The sequence below is a fragment of the Stenella coeruleoalba genome, assembly GCF_951394435.1.
Source record: "Stenella coeruleoalba genome assembly, chromosome: 4".
NCBI classification, from domain to species: Eukaryota; Metazoa; Chordata; class Mammalia; order Artiodactyla; family Delphinidae; genus Stenella; species Stenella coeruleoalba.
This window is the reverse complement of record NC_137149.1, coordinates 36,301,015-36,317,649: the sequence shown is the minus strand read 5'-3', so window position 1 is coordinate 36,317,649 and position 16,635 is coordinate 36,301,015. Positions and strand designations below refer to the sequence as shown.

General features: G+C 50.5%; 1 protein-coding gene across 3 annotated transcripts in view; it reads right to left on the bottom strand.

Moving 5' to 3' along the window:
- Window positions 1-16,635, bottom strand: part of EVC2 (EvC ciliary complex subunit 2) — a 141,034-nt gene that overhangs the window by 39,864 nt on the left and 84,535 nt on the right. For all 3 annotated transcript variants that reach the window (XM_079920375.1, XM_079920377.1, XM_079920376.1), the window contains 4 exons: window positions 15,793-15,952; window positions 10,725-11,179; window positions 5,352-5,556; window positions 1,658-1,780 (listed from right to left, as the gene is read on the bottom strand). In XM_079920375.1, the coding sequence (XP_079776501.1) occupies window positions 1,658-1,780; window positions 5,352-5,556; window positions 10,725-11,179; window positions 15,793-15,952 (943 nt within the window). The remainder of the gene's footprint in view (window positions 1-1,657; window positions 1,781-5,351; window positions 5,557-10,724; window positions 11,180-15,792; window positions 15,953-16,635) is intronic.

Below are 16,635 nucleotides of genomic sequence, written 5' to 3'. Positions count from 1 at the left end.
TTTAGCAAGCCCATCTGGCTCTCATACTAATTTCTATCTTCTGAATTAGCCTTTAACTGTAAGACAGATGATATTTCCACCTGTACCTGCCTTAGTCTTTGTCTTGTGTCTCAATTTTATATAGAACACAAGTGGGAATAGGGTGCTACTTCTGTGTCCCTTAAGACATCAACAACCTGTACACACCTGGAAGGAGCCATGACCTTGCCTGGAGCAGGTTCTATGGTTCTTTGCTGGATTACGCATTTGTGTTCTGAGAAATACACTTACATTAAAAAAAAAAATTAAAATAACTAGGTAAAGGACCCGAGGGACAGAAGGTAGGAACAAGACGAGCAGCTCTAGAATATGGTCTGTGCATCCACTCACTGACAGTCCTCTGGGAGTCTGCCCTTTGCTGGGGAAGGCAGCGGGCCCCGGCAGTGACAACACGGTGTCGACTCTTAAATGTCACCTCCTCAGAGACATCTCACCTGACTCTCCCACCTACAGTGGATCCCACTTCCCCCTCGCCATCCCCCCCCCCCGTCCCTATCATACCGTCTTGTTCATTTCTTTATCGGCACTGATCATGATCTATCATTTTAAGTGCTCTTTGTCTAGAATGTGCATTTCTGAGAGCTGGGACCACCCCAGCGGTCGTGAACACGATGCCTGGGACATTGCTGCCTCCTCAGCATCCCAGAGGAATGAAGGAACAGCGTGAGATATGCTAGGACGGGAAAGGAAGTTGGCAGGGGGAGGGGTAAGTGGGAGAACTGGGTGTTCCGGGAAGGCTTCTTGGAAGAGGGGGTACCTGAGGACAGAGGTTGTGCCTTAGGACAGCTGAGGACAAAGTCCACTTGTTCAGGTAAAAAGAGGTGGAAAGGTAAATCCAAGAAGAGGGAAGGACACGGGTAAGCAGCACGTGGTCATACGCAGTACGCGCAGAAACAGAAGCGTAACAAAAGGGGGCTGGTGAGGGAGGCTGGGCTGCTTGTGGCGCACAGAGGAGGGTGTGCAAGATAAATGCGGAGATAGAAGTGAAGCAGCACAAGTGAACCCCTCAGCACAGAGCCAGGCACAAGGATGGTGGCAACCACAGCCACGGAGGCAGCACCAGAGATGAGGCCAGAAGAATGGACCAGAGAGAGACCTCCTGGGGGAGAAGTGGAGGAAGAGGGTTCCAGGCAGAAGGACCAGGTGAAAAGGGGCGGGGGTGGGGGTGGGGTGGGTCCCACCTGCAGGAACACAAGGTAAAACCCAGGTGCTGCGGGGAGGGGGAAGGGTAAGCTGGGGCGAAGTGAGAGAGTGGCATGGACATACATACACTACCAAACGTAAAATAGATAGCTAGTGGGAAGCAGCCGCATAGCACAGGGAGCTCAGCTCCGTGCTCTGTGACCACCTAGAGGGGTGGGATAGGGAGGGTGGGAGGGAGACGCAAGAGGGAGGAGATATGGGGATATATGTATATATATAGCTGATTCACTTTGTTATACAGCAGAAACTAACACACCATCGTAAAGCAATTATACTCCAATAAAGATGGAAAAAGAAAAAAACAGGTGCTGGGTGGAGATGGACAGTCACAGCCCCCAAGGGCTCTGTGTGCCCTTAAACTGGGCGGCTGCCAGCCCTGCCATGTGCTATGAGGAGTGACAGATCGAACACTGACCTTTTCAACCAGGTCTTCGGGGGCCTGTTCCTCAAAGAGCTGAATTTTATCTTCAGTGCACTTCTTCAAAAGGTCTGTCTTGCTTTTGCTCTTGGAGCGTGGCTTCCTTGCCTTGGACTGTGGCTGGAGAGAGGGGAGAAAACATGGGCGAGAAAGTGATCACCAGTAGGTTGGTGCAGCCCCTGGTCTCCCCAAGCCCAGAGAGGCTCCTGCAGCTCTTGGCACCGCACAGCTGTCTTAGCCAGAGAGGGGAGGAGAGATGAACACTCTCCTGGAATGAACTCCGTTCATGGGCCTTCGGTCTTGGCATACTTTGGGAGCTTGTCCCGCCAAAGGGAGGAGAGGGATGCTCGTGGGCAGAGCCGGAGCTTTGCAGTCAGACAGATAGCGGCCCCACCTGCGTCCACCTCCTCTCCAGTGGGGGACCTCAACCCGTCAGCCTCTGTGAGCAGGCACAGGACGGAAGAGGTGCTTGTCCTTGGGAAGCTTACAGAAGAGCGGAGGAAAAAATCAGTAAACGTGAAAACAAATAACCGACCAAGACACTCTCAGAGGGTTGGTGAGTGCCATGAAGACAAGGAGACAGATATTCTCTGGGTATTATCTTACATTAGGCGGACGGGGACACGTCTGCAGAGGCGAACGGCTGCTGAGGACATCCGTATGCATGCATTCAAGGAGGCATTATGCGTGGGCTTTCACACATACCATCCTCCTAGAATAACAGCTGCACAACCTACACACACATACCAGCTCCTCACAAATGTAAAGAAGTGACATTGCAGCTGAGCCCCGCATGACAAGGTGTCAGGAGTGTGAAAATGTGGGAATAGAAGGTTCCAGACCCTGAAGACCTGAAGCCCAGAGCAAGGGTGAGAGGGGTCGAAGAAGAGGTTGTGTGGGACTTCCCTGGTGGTCCAGTGGTAAAGAATCTGCCTTCCAACGCAGGGGACCCAGATTCGATCCCTGGTCAGGGAACTAAGATCCCACACGTGGCGGGGCAACGAAGCCTGCGTAACACAACTACTGAGCTTGCACGCCTCAATGAGAGAGTCCATGTACCGCAAAAACTACAGAGCCCACGTACGCGCTCTGGAGCCTGCCCGGAGCCCGCACACCACAAAGAGAAGCCCGCGCTTCCATAACGAAGACCCAACACAGCCAGAGGAAAAAAAAAAAGAAAGAAAAGAAATAAATAAAATAAATAATTTAAAAAGAGAAGAGGTTGTGGGTGCTCAGTAAATTGATATTCAGCGAATGAATGAATGAGTGTAGAAGATGCTACCCTCTCTGAGCCTCAGTTTCCAGACCTGTAAAATGGAGCTAATGATACCTACCTCATAGGATTACCGCAAGAACATAACACAATGGAACATAAATGGAACATAATCTAACATAATAAACAGAAAAATATAACACAGCATACTGTAACACAACACGATAGAACATAACAACATGCTTAGAATGTAGCCTAAATGAGAATATAACAATAGGACATGACATCACATAGCAAAACAAAACAGCATGCAGTAGGGCATAATGTAGCATGACCAACACAACACGCACCACATCTAAGATGCTTGGTGCAGTACGTGGCCGCTGGTCACTCCCCATGAGGGCCAGTCCTCCTCCCTTCCCGGCTCACATACCCACCCTTCCTCTACTCTTTCACTGGCACGATCTCCCAGAGCCTGCTCTAGACCTGGACTCAGGCCTGCCCACCAGACTCTGACCCGGCGCCTATGGCCGTGGTGTTAATGCAAGAGAAGACCCCCATGTCCTCAGGGCCGGCCCCAGCGCACTCAGAGGAAGCAAGCACGTACACAGCAATTCACTGAGTTCAGAGACCCCATGTGACAGAGGAGGAGACTGAGGCCAGAACAGAATCGGTGGCCTCAGCCACATCATGGGAGCCCTAAGAACTAGACGGTGAGCTTCCTGACTCCTGCACCCAATGCCTTTAAAAACTCGGGCTGGGCTCAGCTAATCCCATGAGTGAACTATAGTTTTTATCTCCTGATCTAATGGTGATAATACCAAAAAGAGGAAATTGGGGGTCAACCCCTCTTAGGAACAGAGCTAGGCTGGTGGGTAAGACCCTGAAGCCCAGAGCAAGGACTGGCACTGGAAGCGGGGGAAGCCAGAGTGGGGCGGGGGTGGGGCAGATCGTGTGCATCCCTCCCAGCCCCACGCACAGTGATGTCAAGTCGGTAGCCTGAAATTGGCCTTGGAAGGAGTATTTACACCAGGGAAATAGGCAAATGCTACAAGTCAGGAACTCTGAACCCCCAATGAGAGTCAGTTTACCAGCACGTGACTGATCAGGGGTCAGACCACAGGGGGTCTTGAGATCATGGTAGAACTTATAGCTGGGCAGAGAGCACCAAGGATGTGCCTGAATTCTGTTTTCTCCTCAAGGAGAAGCAGTAGGTTTAAAGTCAGAAAGCACCAGCTCCAAGATGAGTCCTTCTACTTCCTCCTACGTCGGTCAATCACTTCTCCTCTGCTGGTTGGTGCTTTCATCTGTAGAATGGGGACAAACTATCTACCTCCTGGCCCTGCTGTGAACCACAGATGAGCTACTGGAAGTGTAAGTGATTCGAAATGTTTTCAATCTCAACATAATATCAACTCAAGGGAAGTCCCCGCATTCCGCCCACATCCGGTGGTTGGTTGGTTCAGTCAATAAAGTTTATTGCACACCTATTATGCACCAGGCACCTTCTAGGTGCTGGGATGGAGTGGTGAACGGGAACTACAAACAGGGAGCTTGTTGGCAGTGGGAGCACAGACCGTGAGTTAAGTCGAGAAACCAGGACATTGCAGATAGCAATCAATTCTCTGAAGACGTGGGAACGCAGCATGGGATAAAGGATGGCTGGGAAAGTGGTGATCTTGGATAGTGGGCAGGGAAGACCACTGTGCAGGTGACACATTTGAACTGAGATGTGAAGAGACCATAAAGAGCTGGCCCTGTGATGTTCTCGGCAAAGGAAACAGCAAATTCAAAGGCCTTGTCTCCGGTGGGATTCCCCAGAGGCAGAGCCAGAGACAGGGACTGGGGTGCACGCAGTTTCCGGAGAGAGGACCTCTGAGCAAGGCGTAGGGGGTGAGGGAACCAGGACAGGAGGGGGAAAGGGCCACGCACGGTGGAGGTCTCAGGTAGGGTCTGGCCTTGACTGGTCCATAAGGGGCTCCAGAGTAAACCCTGCACCCAAGAGTTGCCTCGTCTGCGGCCCATAACACGTGCTCACCACAGGCATCTGTCAATCATCACCCTCCGAGGCCCAGGGTGAGAGATGCCCTTTTCCACCTGAGCTGAGCATCCTCCTTGTGCCACTTACAGAAGTACTCTGAGTGGGTCACTGGCTGTGGCCAAGGGAGGGGGCAGGAGGAAGAGTCACCTTTCAGGGCAGGTGGCTCCCATCACTGAGGGGAAAGCTCAGGAGAGGGGCGCAGCTGTGAGCCGTGAGTGGCAGAGACTCAGGGCCACTGGTGGACAGTGCAAAGTCCAGGTACCAGTGTGTCCACTACAGAACTTAAGGTGCTTCCAGGAACAGCTGACGCCAACAGGGCCAGAGAGGAGAGGGTGGGAGATGAGCTGAGGGTGGGTGGTGGAGCGAGATCCTACAGTATCAACCGCCGGAGGAGGCCCCGCTTCTGCACCCACGAGGCCCCGAGATGCCCATCCTACCTGCAGCTCAGGGGCAGCCAGCGCCTGGTCCAATTTCAGGAACTCTGCTTCTCGCCATGCGGTTTGAAATTGCTGCAGCAGGACTCGGGCCCGGATTTTGGGAAGGGCCAAGCTCCTGTCCATCTGAGCGAAGCAGCCGTGAACTTCCTGCCTCATCCCGAGCAGCTCCTCTTCGGACAGGGAGAAGGCAGAGGACCAGAGCTTTCTGGAAAAGCAAGAACAGTGATATGTTTTAGTGGAGAGAAGACAGTGCGGGTTGTGCTGGGGGGAAAGTGTAAATTCAAGGCTCAAACTCCACTAGTCAAATCCACGTCTGGAAAAAAAAACGCCATCTCCTTAATCGGGCATTCATTCCACAAGGATTTCTTGAGCATCTAATGTGTGTCATGATGGACACAACATCATATCGGGGCTAGGAATTCAGAGTTGAATGAGACAAGCCTGTGAGCAGGCAACAGGTGTCCCGGCACTCACGACCTTGAAGAGAACCTGTCTCTGTTTAGAACAGACATGAAGACAAAGAACTGTCCACCGAGCCTGGCCAGCAGCAGACTGTAAGTAGGGACCAGCAGCCCGGAGGAGAGATGCCCAACTCGGCAGGCCATGGGGAAGGGGGGGCCTTGTGCTGGGTCTTTCTAGGATGATGAGTGACAGCTCTCATTTAGGGAAAACCTATTCCGTGCTGGAAACCATGCAGGGTGATTTACCATTAGGGGCTGACTGTGTCCTCCCAAAAGATATGTTCAAGTCCCAACCCCTGGTACCTCTGAATGTGATATTTGGAAATAGGGTCTTTGCAGAGGCAGTTTAGAAGTAAGTTAAGATGGGGTCATGTTGCAATAGGGTGGACCCTTAATCCAATATGACTGGTGTCCTTCAAAGAAGAGAAGACACACACACAAGAAGGCCATGCGATGAGGGTCTACGAGCCAACAAGTGCTGAGGATTGTAGCAACAGCAGAAGCTAAGAGAAAGGCGGGGATCAGATTCTCCCTGGAACCTTCAGACAGAGCATGACCCTGCCAACACCTGGATTTGGACTTCTGGCCTCCAGAACTGGGAGCCAATACATTTTTGTTGTTTTAAAGCCCCTGGTCTGTGGTGCTTTATTATGCCAGCCCCAGGAAACATCTACCTGCATCCTCACTTATCCTTTGGCAACTCAATCCTCAATTTACAAATGAGGAAATTTTTTTTTTTTTTTGGTACGTGGGCCTTTCACTGTTGTGGCCTCTCCCGTTGCGGAGCACAGGCTCCGGACGCGCAGGCTCAGCGGCCATGGCTCACGGGCCCAGCCGCTCCGCGGCATGTGGGATCTTCCCGGACCGGGGCACGAACCCGTGTGCCCTGCATCAGCAGGCGACTCTCAACCACTGCGCCACCAGGGAAGCCCACAAATGAGGAAAGTAAGGAATGTCCCCCTCTTCCTCCCAGGCAAGGCCTACAGCCACTCTACAGGGGAGAATGGCCACAGGCTCTCTTTCCCACCTCTGGGGATCCAGTCTGGCCAACGAGATGGAAGAGGAGGTCGGCTGGGACTTCTGGACAGAACGTCCTCCCTGACCCAGGAGACAGCATCAGGGGGGAGGCCATCTCTTCTGTCCTGCTTTGGGCAACGTGTGTCTGTTCATTGATCACTCAAAAAATCTTCATGTGGGCCTGTGGGACTTCAGCTCACCTAGAAAGTTCTCTCGTGGAAGCAGAATAAGACGGAAAGGGCTGACTTGGGCCCCCAGACAGAAGCAGTCTGAAGGCCCCAAGCCCATGTCTTGGGTTCCCTGGGACTCACCAATTTTTCTGAAGTACTTTAGGAAACTGCAGCTGTTCCTTTGTACCTTCCCTCGTGGAGAATCTTTGCCCCACGTGTTTGCTGCTTACGTGGACTCCAAGGTGAGAGCAACTCTGAAATGAATCTGAGTTTTTAGTCTTGCCAATCTTCAAACCAGATTGGCCCAGGGTGGTCTGGCTTTAATGCCTCCACTAGGTAGGCACCAACGTAATACAGAAATATAGGAGATAGGGTCTTTGCCCTGAAGGAATTTAAAATCCAGGCAGGAGTTTAGCAAAAAGCTCTCAAAGACACTTTCCCTGGCAAAATATGCAACCTTATTAATTCTTATTTTATAGGACCAGGTTGACAGCAACTCTCTCTTGCTTGAAATTGAGAAGCTTATAAAAATATGTTTCAAAACTATTGTGCAAAGCCATTTCTACTTAATGCCTCAGAAATAAAGGCTACAACCTTTTAGGGTCTTAAATAAGCAAAGTATATAAGCAGACTCAGATTGTGTGTATTGTTAGTTGACCCCCTTTAACCCTTAGGAAAATCATAAAGAGTTTTCTGATACCAAAGTGAGATCTCTCTTTTCCTGTTGAACGACTCAATCGGCGGCCGCTTTAATAATACTCCCTGCAAAATGGAACCACATGAATCAAAGAAGATGACCACCCAATAATGGGAAGGTCACGTCCAATCCACACACTTTGAAGAGCCCAAAGCAGGCTGGATGGAGCAAAGAGACTTTGGTCGAATGTAGATTGAGCTGAATAATTACTGCTGAGAACAATTAGTGGGAATAAGAAGTGGCATTGAAGCATCTGACTTGTGTGGGCTTGGAGAAGACAGCATCTTGTTTGTTCAAGAAAACAAAAACGAACAAAGATGGCGAACTGAACAAGGACAGAACCATAAAGAGAGATGAGAAGGAGGGGAGAGGTCACTTCATCTAAACCAAGACAATCTCACCCTCTGCGAACACCTGGGACCTCTCCTCCCTGGCAGCAAGGTCAGTGCCTGGGAATGAGCACTTAAGGAGGAGGCACTGCATCCTTGAGGCCAGGAAGACCTTGTTCCATGGGATGTCACTGCCACCGAGGAAGGATGGGCACTGCAGAACGATGCTCTGCTATTTGGTATCCCTGAAAGGGTTCAAGGAGAACTCAGGCCTCGGTGCAGATGGGGAGGACCACCGACGTCCAGCGAGCAGCATGCAGGATCAGTAGAGGAGGGGGACAGAGGGACCAAGCAGACAGACTGAGAAGGGCGCCTTCCCCTACCCTCCCCCAACGCCCACCCCCAACACCCCCTCCACAATCCACAATCCTATGTTGATGCAACCTTTTCTAATCAAAAGGGCTTCAATTCAATTCAGAATTGAAATTGTGGCTAAGATCCAAACTGAACTGTGGAGTGGCCATACTGAGGAAAGAATAGTCAAAGGGCTTTGGTTTTGTTTATTCGCTTCAATAGTGTTTTCTGGGTTGGTTGGTTCCTTTAAGGAACATTGATGGGTGGGTCCATTGGTTAAAAGGAAAAGAGCGCTATGTTATAGCCAAACGGGCACCGTTACGCCCTTATGTGTAAACAGTCTACACTACTCTAAATAAACAGACTGGGAAGGTGGTGGTTACTGTTTATCTTCACTGCGCTGCTGTTGCTGGGGGGTTTGATTCTGTCTTTCATGCGGTGAGACTGGTCTCCCCTCTTCACACCCAGACAAGGACCCACCCAGCTGTTCCACCGTCTGGTCTTGCCCCGCCTCAGCAAGGCAACTGTGGGCAGTGTCCCCTTGTCTCCGGCTCCCAGTACCAGGTCAGTGGCCGGCGCCCAACATGTACCTTCTTCAGAGCTTGGTACCTGGTTAATTACTCCTGCTTTGTGTATCACAATCATCTAGTTATGTGTCTGTTTTCCTCCTGATAATCTGAGTTCTTCCAGCACAGGAATGATGGTGGTGATGATAGCAGCTACCTCTTATCATCCACTTATTGCAGACCAAGGGTTGTGTTAAAAGACTGACATAGGGCTTCCTTGGTGGCGCAGTGGTTGAGAGTCCGCCTGCCGATGCAGCGGACGCGGGTTCGTGCCCCGGTCCGGGAAGATCCCACGTGCCACAGAGCGGCTGGGCCCGTGAGCCATGGCCGCTGAGCCTGCGCGTCCGGAGCCTGTGCTCCGCAACGGGAGAGGCCACAACAGTGAGAGGCCCGTGTACCGCAAAAAAAAAAAAGAGATGATGTATGTGACACCTGGAGCTGCAGCAGCCATCCTGAAACCATGTGGGGCTGAGCCCAAAGACCAAAGCAGCACACTGAGTATAGTGGAGCAGAAGGATGTTGAGGGCTGGATCCTTGATAGTATCATTGGGTCATGGAATCAAAACTAGAAAATTTACTCCCCGACTTCTTATAAAATGCTTTCTTCACCTTCTAACAACCCAATAGTATCATGTGCTGCTGAAAGCACCGTAAATGATTTATCATTGTCATCCCATTCTACAGGCAAGAAAGATGAGGCTCAGAGAAGTTAAGTAACTTGCCTACACTCAGACAGTTGGTGGCAGTGCTGGGATTTAAACCCAGGTTTTTGGTCTACACTGCCCACCTTTCATTCCTCTCTGTAGCCCCATGTGGGCCGTGTTCGAGGCTCCTCCAGTTTCCAATCTGACGTGCCAGCCCTAAACAGTTGCCAGATAGCTGTGTCTATCACACAGCTGATGGCCCCTTCTGGGCCACGTCAAATCTCAGTCTGTACAAAGAGCTGGCGAATGCTGCAGGGGAGTGAAGGACTGTCAACAGTGGCCCCTCTGGAATCTGATTTTAACTTGTCCTCATTGCTTCCATAGCTCTCCAGTGGCTTTGAAAACATGAGTGGTGCAAATTATCCATTATTTTATAATTATTACACCAGGATTGCTGGCGGGCAATGGCTTACAGCATCCTAGTCAGACGTGGATGTCATTCCATGGTTCTTGAATTCAATGAATGAAGGGGACCCATAAAGAGATGGTGCAGCGGGCCGTAAGGCCTGGAATGAAGGCCCACTACCATGTGCTCCCTGACATCTGCTGACACAGGGAGGGCCTCATGTGGCTTAACTATAAGTTCCCCTCCCCATCCTGCTCCTGTGGACAAGCTCCCCTCTTCACACAACACTTCTCATCAAGGGGACCAGGTGCAATTCCTGCTTACTCATGAGCAGTGGGTTCCAGTGCCCTGCCAGCCTGTAATTGTCCAAACAAGCCCATCACATCCTCCCACGGGAACCAGGGGGCACCTCACCCTCCTGTTGCTCTTGCGTTGGCCAAAAAATTTGTTTGTTTCCCCGCTCACATGAAAAACCCGAACTTTTTGGCCAACCCAAATACAAAGCCTGCCTCCCACGAGCCCTGGTTGTTTGCTCTGCAACCCCTGAGTGGCCTGGGGGGGGGACATGCACTGCCCGTCTTCCCTGGGCTGTGGGTATAAGTAACTAATACACTGCTGTCCAGCGTCAGATGGCACGTGTCTGGCCATCCCTGTAACCAGGCGGTGGAATCCCTCCCCCACTAGTGGGAGGAGAGGAGGTGATGAAAACACACAGGGATTAAAACTCACGTGAAGATCAAGTGCTCCCAGTGTCTCAGCTCCGCCTGCTCCTCCGTGGAGGCCTCCAGAGCATCGTCCTTCAGTCTCTGCCTCACGCTCTGAATGCCCTCCTGGCCTCTGTCCCTCTCCTCGCCCTCGAGCCGCTCGGCCCGGGCGGCCAGGTCCCTGCTGTGCTCCTCCAGGATCTGCTGCAGGAAGAGCCAGGGGACCCCGCGCTTGAGCAGCTCCTGGGTCATCACCGAGTTCTGCAGCCGCCGCAGCTGCTCTGTGGCTTTCTCGGACAGTGAGAGGGTCAGGGCCCTGAGCTCGTCCAGGGCAGCCTGGTCCAGGCGCTCCTGCAGCTCCTCCAGGGTGGCGCTGTGCTCGGCCACCAGGCTCCGCCACTGGCCCATGTACTGGCGAGCATCCTCAGCCGCCCCGAAGGCTTCAGCGATGGACAGCCGCTCCCTCCGCTGCTCCTTGTGCTGGCAGGAGTTCCAGAACAGACAATTAACGGGGGGCGGGACTCGGTTGTACAGCTCTTGGGGAAAACACTCCGGTTGCAGGAAGCACCGAATGTCAACATCTCTTTCCCCAATCACCTCATATTCAGCAAATTATTCTTGAAAACAAAAAAAGTAACATAATAGAAAGACCAATGGAGATTGCCAAAGTAGCAGCAGAGGAGAATTGAGCCACGAAATGGAAACTTTGAATAAATGCTTTGCTCTTCTAAAACCTACTAAGATTTTTATGCAAGTAGGCTAATAGGACAGAAATACTGCACGAGCGTGTTCAGAACTGGAAGGACTCTTGATTTCTCCCCATAGTCAAGTCTTAGACAACAAGAGAGGAAATTTCTATTAAGGTTTTTACCTTCTTAACACATCCTCCCCAAAGGAGAAGAGTGCATAACCTGGTTGATCTTTAGCAAAATGTGACCACCTTTTACTCATTTGTTTCAAAGAAGGATCCAGGACATCTTTTTTTCTCTTCCTTCACTCAGATATAATATTCTCTCTATTCTCTCTATCTTGCTCTCTTCTTCTGGACTAGACAAAACCTGCCTCTGTCTATGTTAATCACAGTATTCCAGAGGCAAGGGGTGGCAAATTTCATAATTCAAAGATTTAGGGTGAAGATTTAAGCAAAAGGCTTAAGCTGCCTCACCCAACTGAGCTTTTAGCAGTACCTCCTTTGTTTGAGGTTGCGTTTTTAAATGAATCAATAAAGTTGATCGTTGTTCCCCCCTCCCAAAAAAACAAAATTATTCTTTAGAAAATAAGCCAACATGTAGTGAAAACTTCATTTGTTCAACATTTATTGAACACGTATCTATTGAGTAGTAAAACCCAAGAGGCAGACCACCTGGGCTCCTATCCTGGCTTCTCCACTTACAAGCTGAGCCACCCAAAACGAGTGTCTGGCCCTGTCTGGGCCTCTACTGCCTAATCTGTAAAATGGGGATAATAATAGGATCTACTTCACAGAGTAGTTGTGAGGATGCAATGAGTTGCTGAAGACATGTGTAACTCTTAGAGGAGGGCCTGGTGCAGAATTGGCATCAATGAATGTCTGCTATTATTATTACCAAGTCCCAGGCACATAGGAACTGAAAATTGAGATACCCTAAGAGAAAACCCCCCTGAGATCCATGAGAGACAATTTAAATGAGGAGGTCACAGAAGGCCTTTTAAAGAAGGAGACTCAAATGGATAAACAACAAGGTCCTATTGTACAGCACGGGGAACTATATTCAATATCCTGTAGTAAAACATAATGGAAAAAAAAAAACAGACAACAAAGGCTAATCACCACCAAGAGTAATTATAGTAATAATATGCTACTACTAATTTTAAAAAGTTAAAAAAATAAAGAAGGAGACCCAGGCTTCCCTGGTGGCACAGTGGTTGGGAGTCTGCCTGCTAATGCTGGGGACACAGGTTCGAGCCCTGGTCTGGGAGGATCCCACATGTCGCGGAGCGACTGGGCCCGTGGGCCACAACTACTGAGGCTGCGCGTCTGGAGCCTGTGCTCCGCAACAAGAGAGGCCGCGATAGTGAGAGGCCCGCGCACCGTGATGAAGAGTGGCCCCCGCTTGCCACAACTAGAGAAAGCCCTCGCACAGAAACGAAGACCCAACACAGCAAAAATAAATAAATTAATTAATAAACTCCTACCCCCAACATCTTCTCCTTTAAAAAAAAAAAAAAAGGAGACCCAAGGGAGACCTGAGGGATGAGGTCATATCTCAGCTGGGTTAAGATGGGGGAAAGGATATTCCTGGGAGAAAGAGCAGTAGGCATAAAGGCCCTGTGCTGGGAAAAAGCTGACATGCATAGAGATGTACATCACGGTGTTATTAACAATAGTGCATCTGTGGACAGTCCGGGTTCTATTTTGTGCAAATATGTCTTGTTCATGGGTCCGGGTGACCAGAGAGTGTCAATTCCTTCCTTCTACAATATTGGCTGAGCACCTACAATGTGTCCTCAGAGCTGAGGATATGACACAAACCTTTGCCTTTGTGGAGCTATGTTCTCACTCTGTACCACTCACAAGATTTATCAAAAGCAGCTGTAAGAAACAGTACTCATGGGAAACTGCTGAAATATCTGCAGTTCTTCCATCCTTCCAGACCCTAGCCTGGAACCAGGCCAGACCATCAGAGAAGTGTGTTCTTGGGCCTCATTGCTTTGATCCTTGAGCCAATGGAGATGGATGAGGTGATGCTAAAGATGGGGTGGAGTTCAACGGTCCAGGTGAGAATGCTGGGCCCAGCACTTGATAATAAAAGCAGAGTTTTTAATCAACCAAATTAAGTTATTGTTTCCCTTTCCCTCCCGAATGGCATCAGACCACCCCCTGTGTTATCCCATGTATCTAGTATCTCCTCTGAATCTGTCCTTGTTCCCATGCTCAGGACATGCTCTCATCCGTTTTGACCTGGTCAAGGTCTACAGCCTCCCATTGGTCCCATTGTAGACCTGCTCAAGGTCTACAGCCTGGGGCTCCTCCAACTCTATGGCAGGCTGCTCACAGGAGCTTCCTAAATCCCAAATCTGATCTTCCTTCTGAAACTGAGCAGGACCTGTGGGGCTCCTGGGCACGGGAGCCTTTTGAACAGCTGCTAATCAGGGAAGGGAGGGGAGGCAGAGACAAGGGAGGGGCAGCCAAGAAACAATAGTGCAGCCTTGGGGCGGGGTCCCGGTTCCGCCTCAAGGGATACACATAACAGTATCTTTGAGCTCTTTTACAGAACTAAAACCCCCGACAAATGGAAGATATTAGCATTCTTCATTCCAGAGAAGGTAATGACCTTCAGGAGACCACCTGAGGCCAGATTAAGGAACTGCGGGCACTGCACACACCCTGACCCTTAGCAGCAACTCCGCCCTTGAACCACTGCTACAAAACTCATCACCAAATCCTCCCCGGTTGGGACACACAGTTTTTCAGGGCACGAGCCCACTGCGTCCTTCTTTGCCTAACAAAGCAATAAAGCTGTTCTTTTCTACTTCACCCAAAACTCTGTCTCCAAGATTTGATTCAGCACTGGTGCACAGAGGCCGAGTTTTTGGCATCACTTCTCCTCCTGAAAACCCTTCAGTGTTCCCCACTGTCCTCGAATGAAGGTCAGCTGCCAGCCCGGCACACTGCCCTCATTAACGAGGTGCTGCTTCCCGGGCATGCCTCCTCCAGCCCCCGCCCTCTGCCCTCCCAGCTCTCAAGTTCTCGGAGCTCCACGCACAGCGGGGCACCCTCGCCTGAGTGCTTCACCTTTGAACAAGACGCCTCCCCATCCCCTGCAGTGTCCTTCCTGCCTTGCTCGCATCAGATGCTCATCTGTCCCCCAGAACTCGGGTACCCCAGGAGACGGTGACTTCCTCTCTGTGCTACCAGAGCATGTAGGGAGCACATGATGTCTTTCTGTGGTTGCCGGTTGGTCTCTCCCCTCTCGAGGTTCACAAACAGCTGAGCGGGTCAGTGTCAAGGACAAGACTGAGGCTCTAAGTCAGACAGGCCTGGGCTCAATTCCACATCTGCCACTCACTAAACATGTGACCTTGACCTCATTACTTAATACTGTGATCTGAATGCTTGTGTTCCCCCAACATCCATAGGTTGAAACCTAACATGGGACATGGTGGTGTTAGGAGAGGGGGCCTTGGGGAGGTGCTTAGGTCATGAGGGTGGAGCCCCCTGAATGGGATTAGTGCCCTTATAAAAGAGGCCCCACACTCACCCACCAAGCTTCCTCCCCCTTTCCACCCTTCTGACTTCTTCTACCAGCAAGAAGTCAGCTGTCTGCAGCCAGAAGAGGGCCTTCACCAGAACCCGACCTTGCCGGCACCCTGATCTTGGACTCCCAGCCTCCAGAACCGTGAGATATAAATTGTGGTTCCTTATAAGCCACCCAGTCTGGTACTTCGTTATAGCAGCGCAAATAGACCACAATACTTAAGCCCTGTCAGCCTCAAAGTCTTCATTAAAAAAAGAGAAAACAGAGCATCCCTGCTAGCGCAGTGGTTGAGAGTCCGCCTGCCGATGCAGGGGACACGGGTTCGTGTCCCGGTCCGGGCAGATCCCACATGCCGCGGAGCGGCTAGGCCCGTGAGCCATGGCGCTGAGCCTGCGTGTCCGGAGCCTGTGCTCCGCAACGGGAGAGGCCACAACAGTGAGAGGCCCGCGTACCACAAAAAAAAAAACAAAAACAGAAAACAGTAGCATCTACCTCATAGGGTTAATGTAAGGATTAAATAAAATACATAATACACTTAGCACAGTGCCAATTAAACACTCCATAAATGTGGTAGCACCCATCAGTCATTATTCACTGGAACCAGCACTCCTATTCCCTTGCCCTGGCAGACATTACTAACCTACCGCAACCCTCAGCTTTGCTAGGACCTGTAGAGATCTTGACACAGCATTCCAAAAAGTCACTACTAATCAACTGTAGATGGCACATCAGGATGCCTGCCCAGCTGCCCTTCGGATCCTAGCCCTCTGATGGCAGTGCCTGGCATGGAACCCGGCACTTGGTGGGTGTTCACAATGGTTATGTAAAGAATCAAGAGCATAATTCCTTATATACCTTTTGCAGCATCTCTCGTCTTCTCTTAATTATTAATTTTTGGTGGAGTTTTTTCTTTTCCTGCTTTAAGTCATTGTCCAACTTCTGTTTTATAGAAAAGACTTCTGTCTGAGCCCGCTCCAAGAGCACCCGCATCTGATCTTCATCCAAGTAGCCTGCTCTAGACGAAAAAGATGCAGGGTTAGTTAACACACTATCCAAACTCACCTGCAGCTTGGCTGTGCTGTGGCTGAATGTTTATCTCCATATTAGTTCGGTTTGAATCAGAGAAATCTCTACCATCAGAAGGAGCAGGAGAACAGGCAGCTAAGACGTTACGAAAATGCAGGAAGGGTAAGGTCAGCTTTTTCAGAGATGTGCAGAGAAAGAGAGAAATTACAATTGGGCAAGAGTTCTCGGAGGCAGCAACATTCAAGGGGACCACTGTGGAACAGATAGAATCTTCCAAGAGGAGATGGTAGATTAGGAAGTCCTAGTGACAGGAATGGCACAAGTAAAGTCCAAGAGGTAAAATGCAGGGAAAACTCGCTGTGAGGGTTAATTCTGTTTATCAACTTGACTGGCCAGGGCGCCCAGATTAAAGATCACTTCTGAGTGTGTCTGTGCAGGGGTTTCCAGGTGAGACTAACATTTGAATGGGTGGGCTCAGTAAAGCAGAGGACCCTCCCCAATGTGGGTGGGCACCCAGTCCACTGAGGGCCTGAACAGAATAAAAGGTGGAGGAGTAAGGAATTCACTTTTTTTTCCTGCCTCACTGTTGAGCTGGGACATTTCATCTCATCCTCTCCTGCTCTAGGGCTGGGATTCCCCTGGTTCTCAGGCCTCTGGACTGAATTACACCAC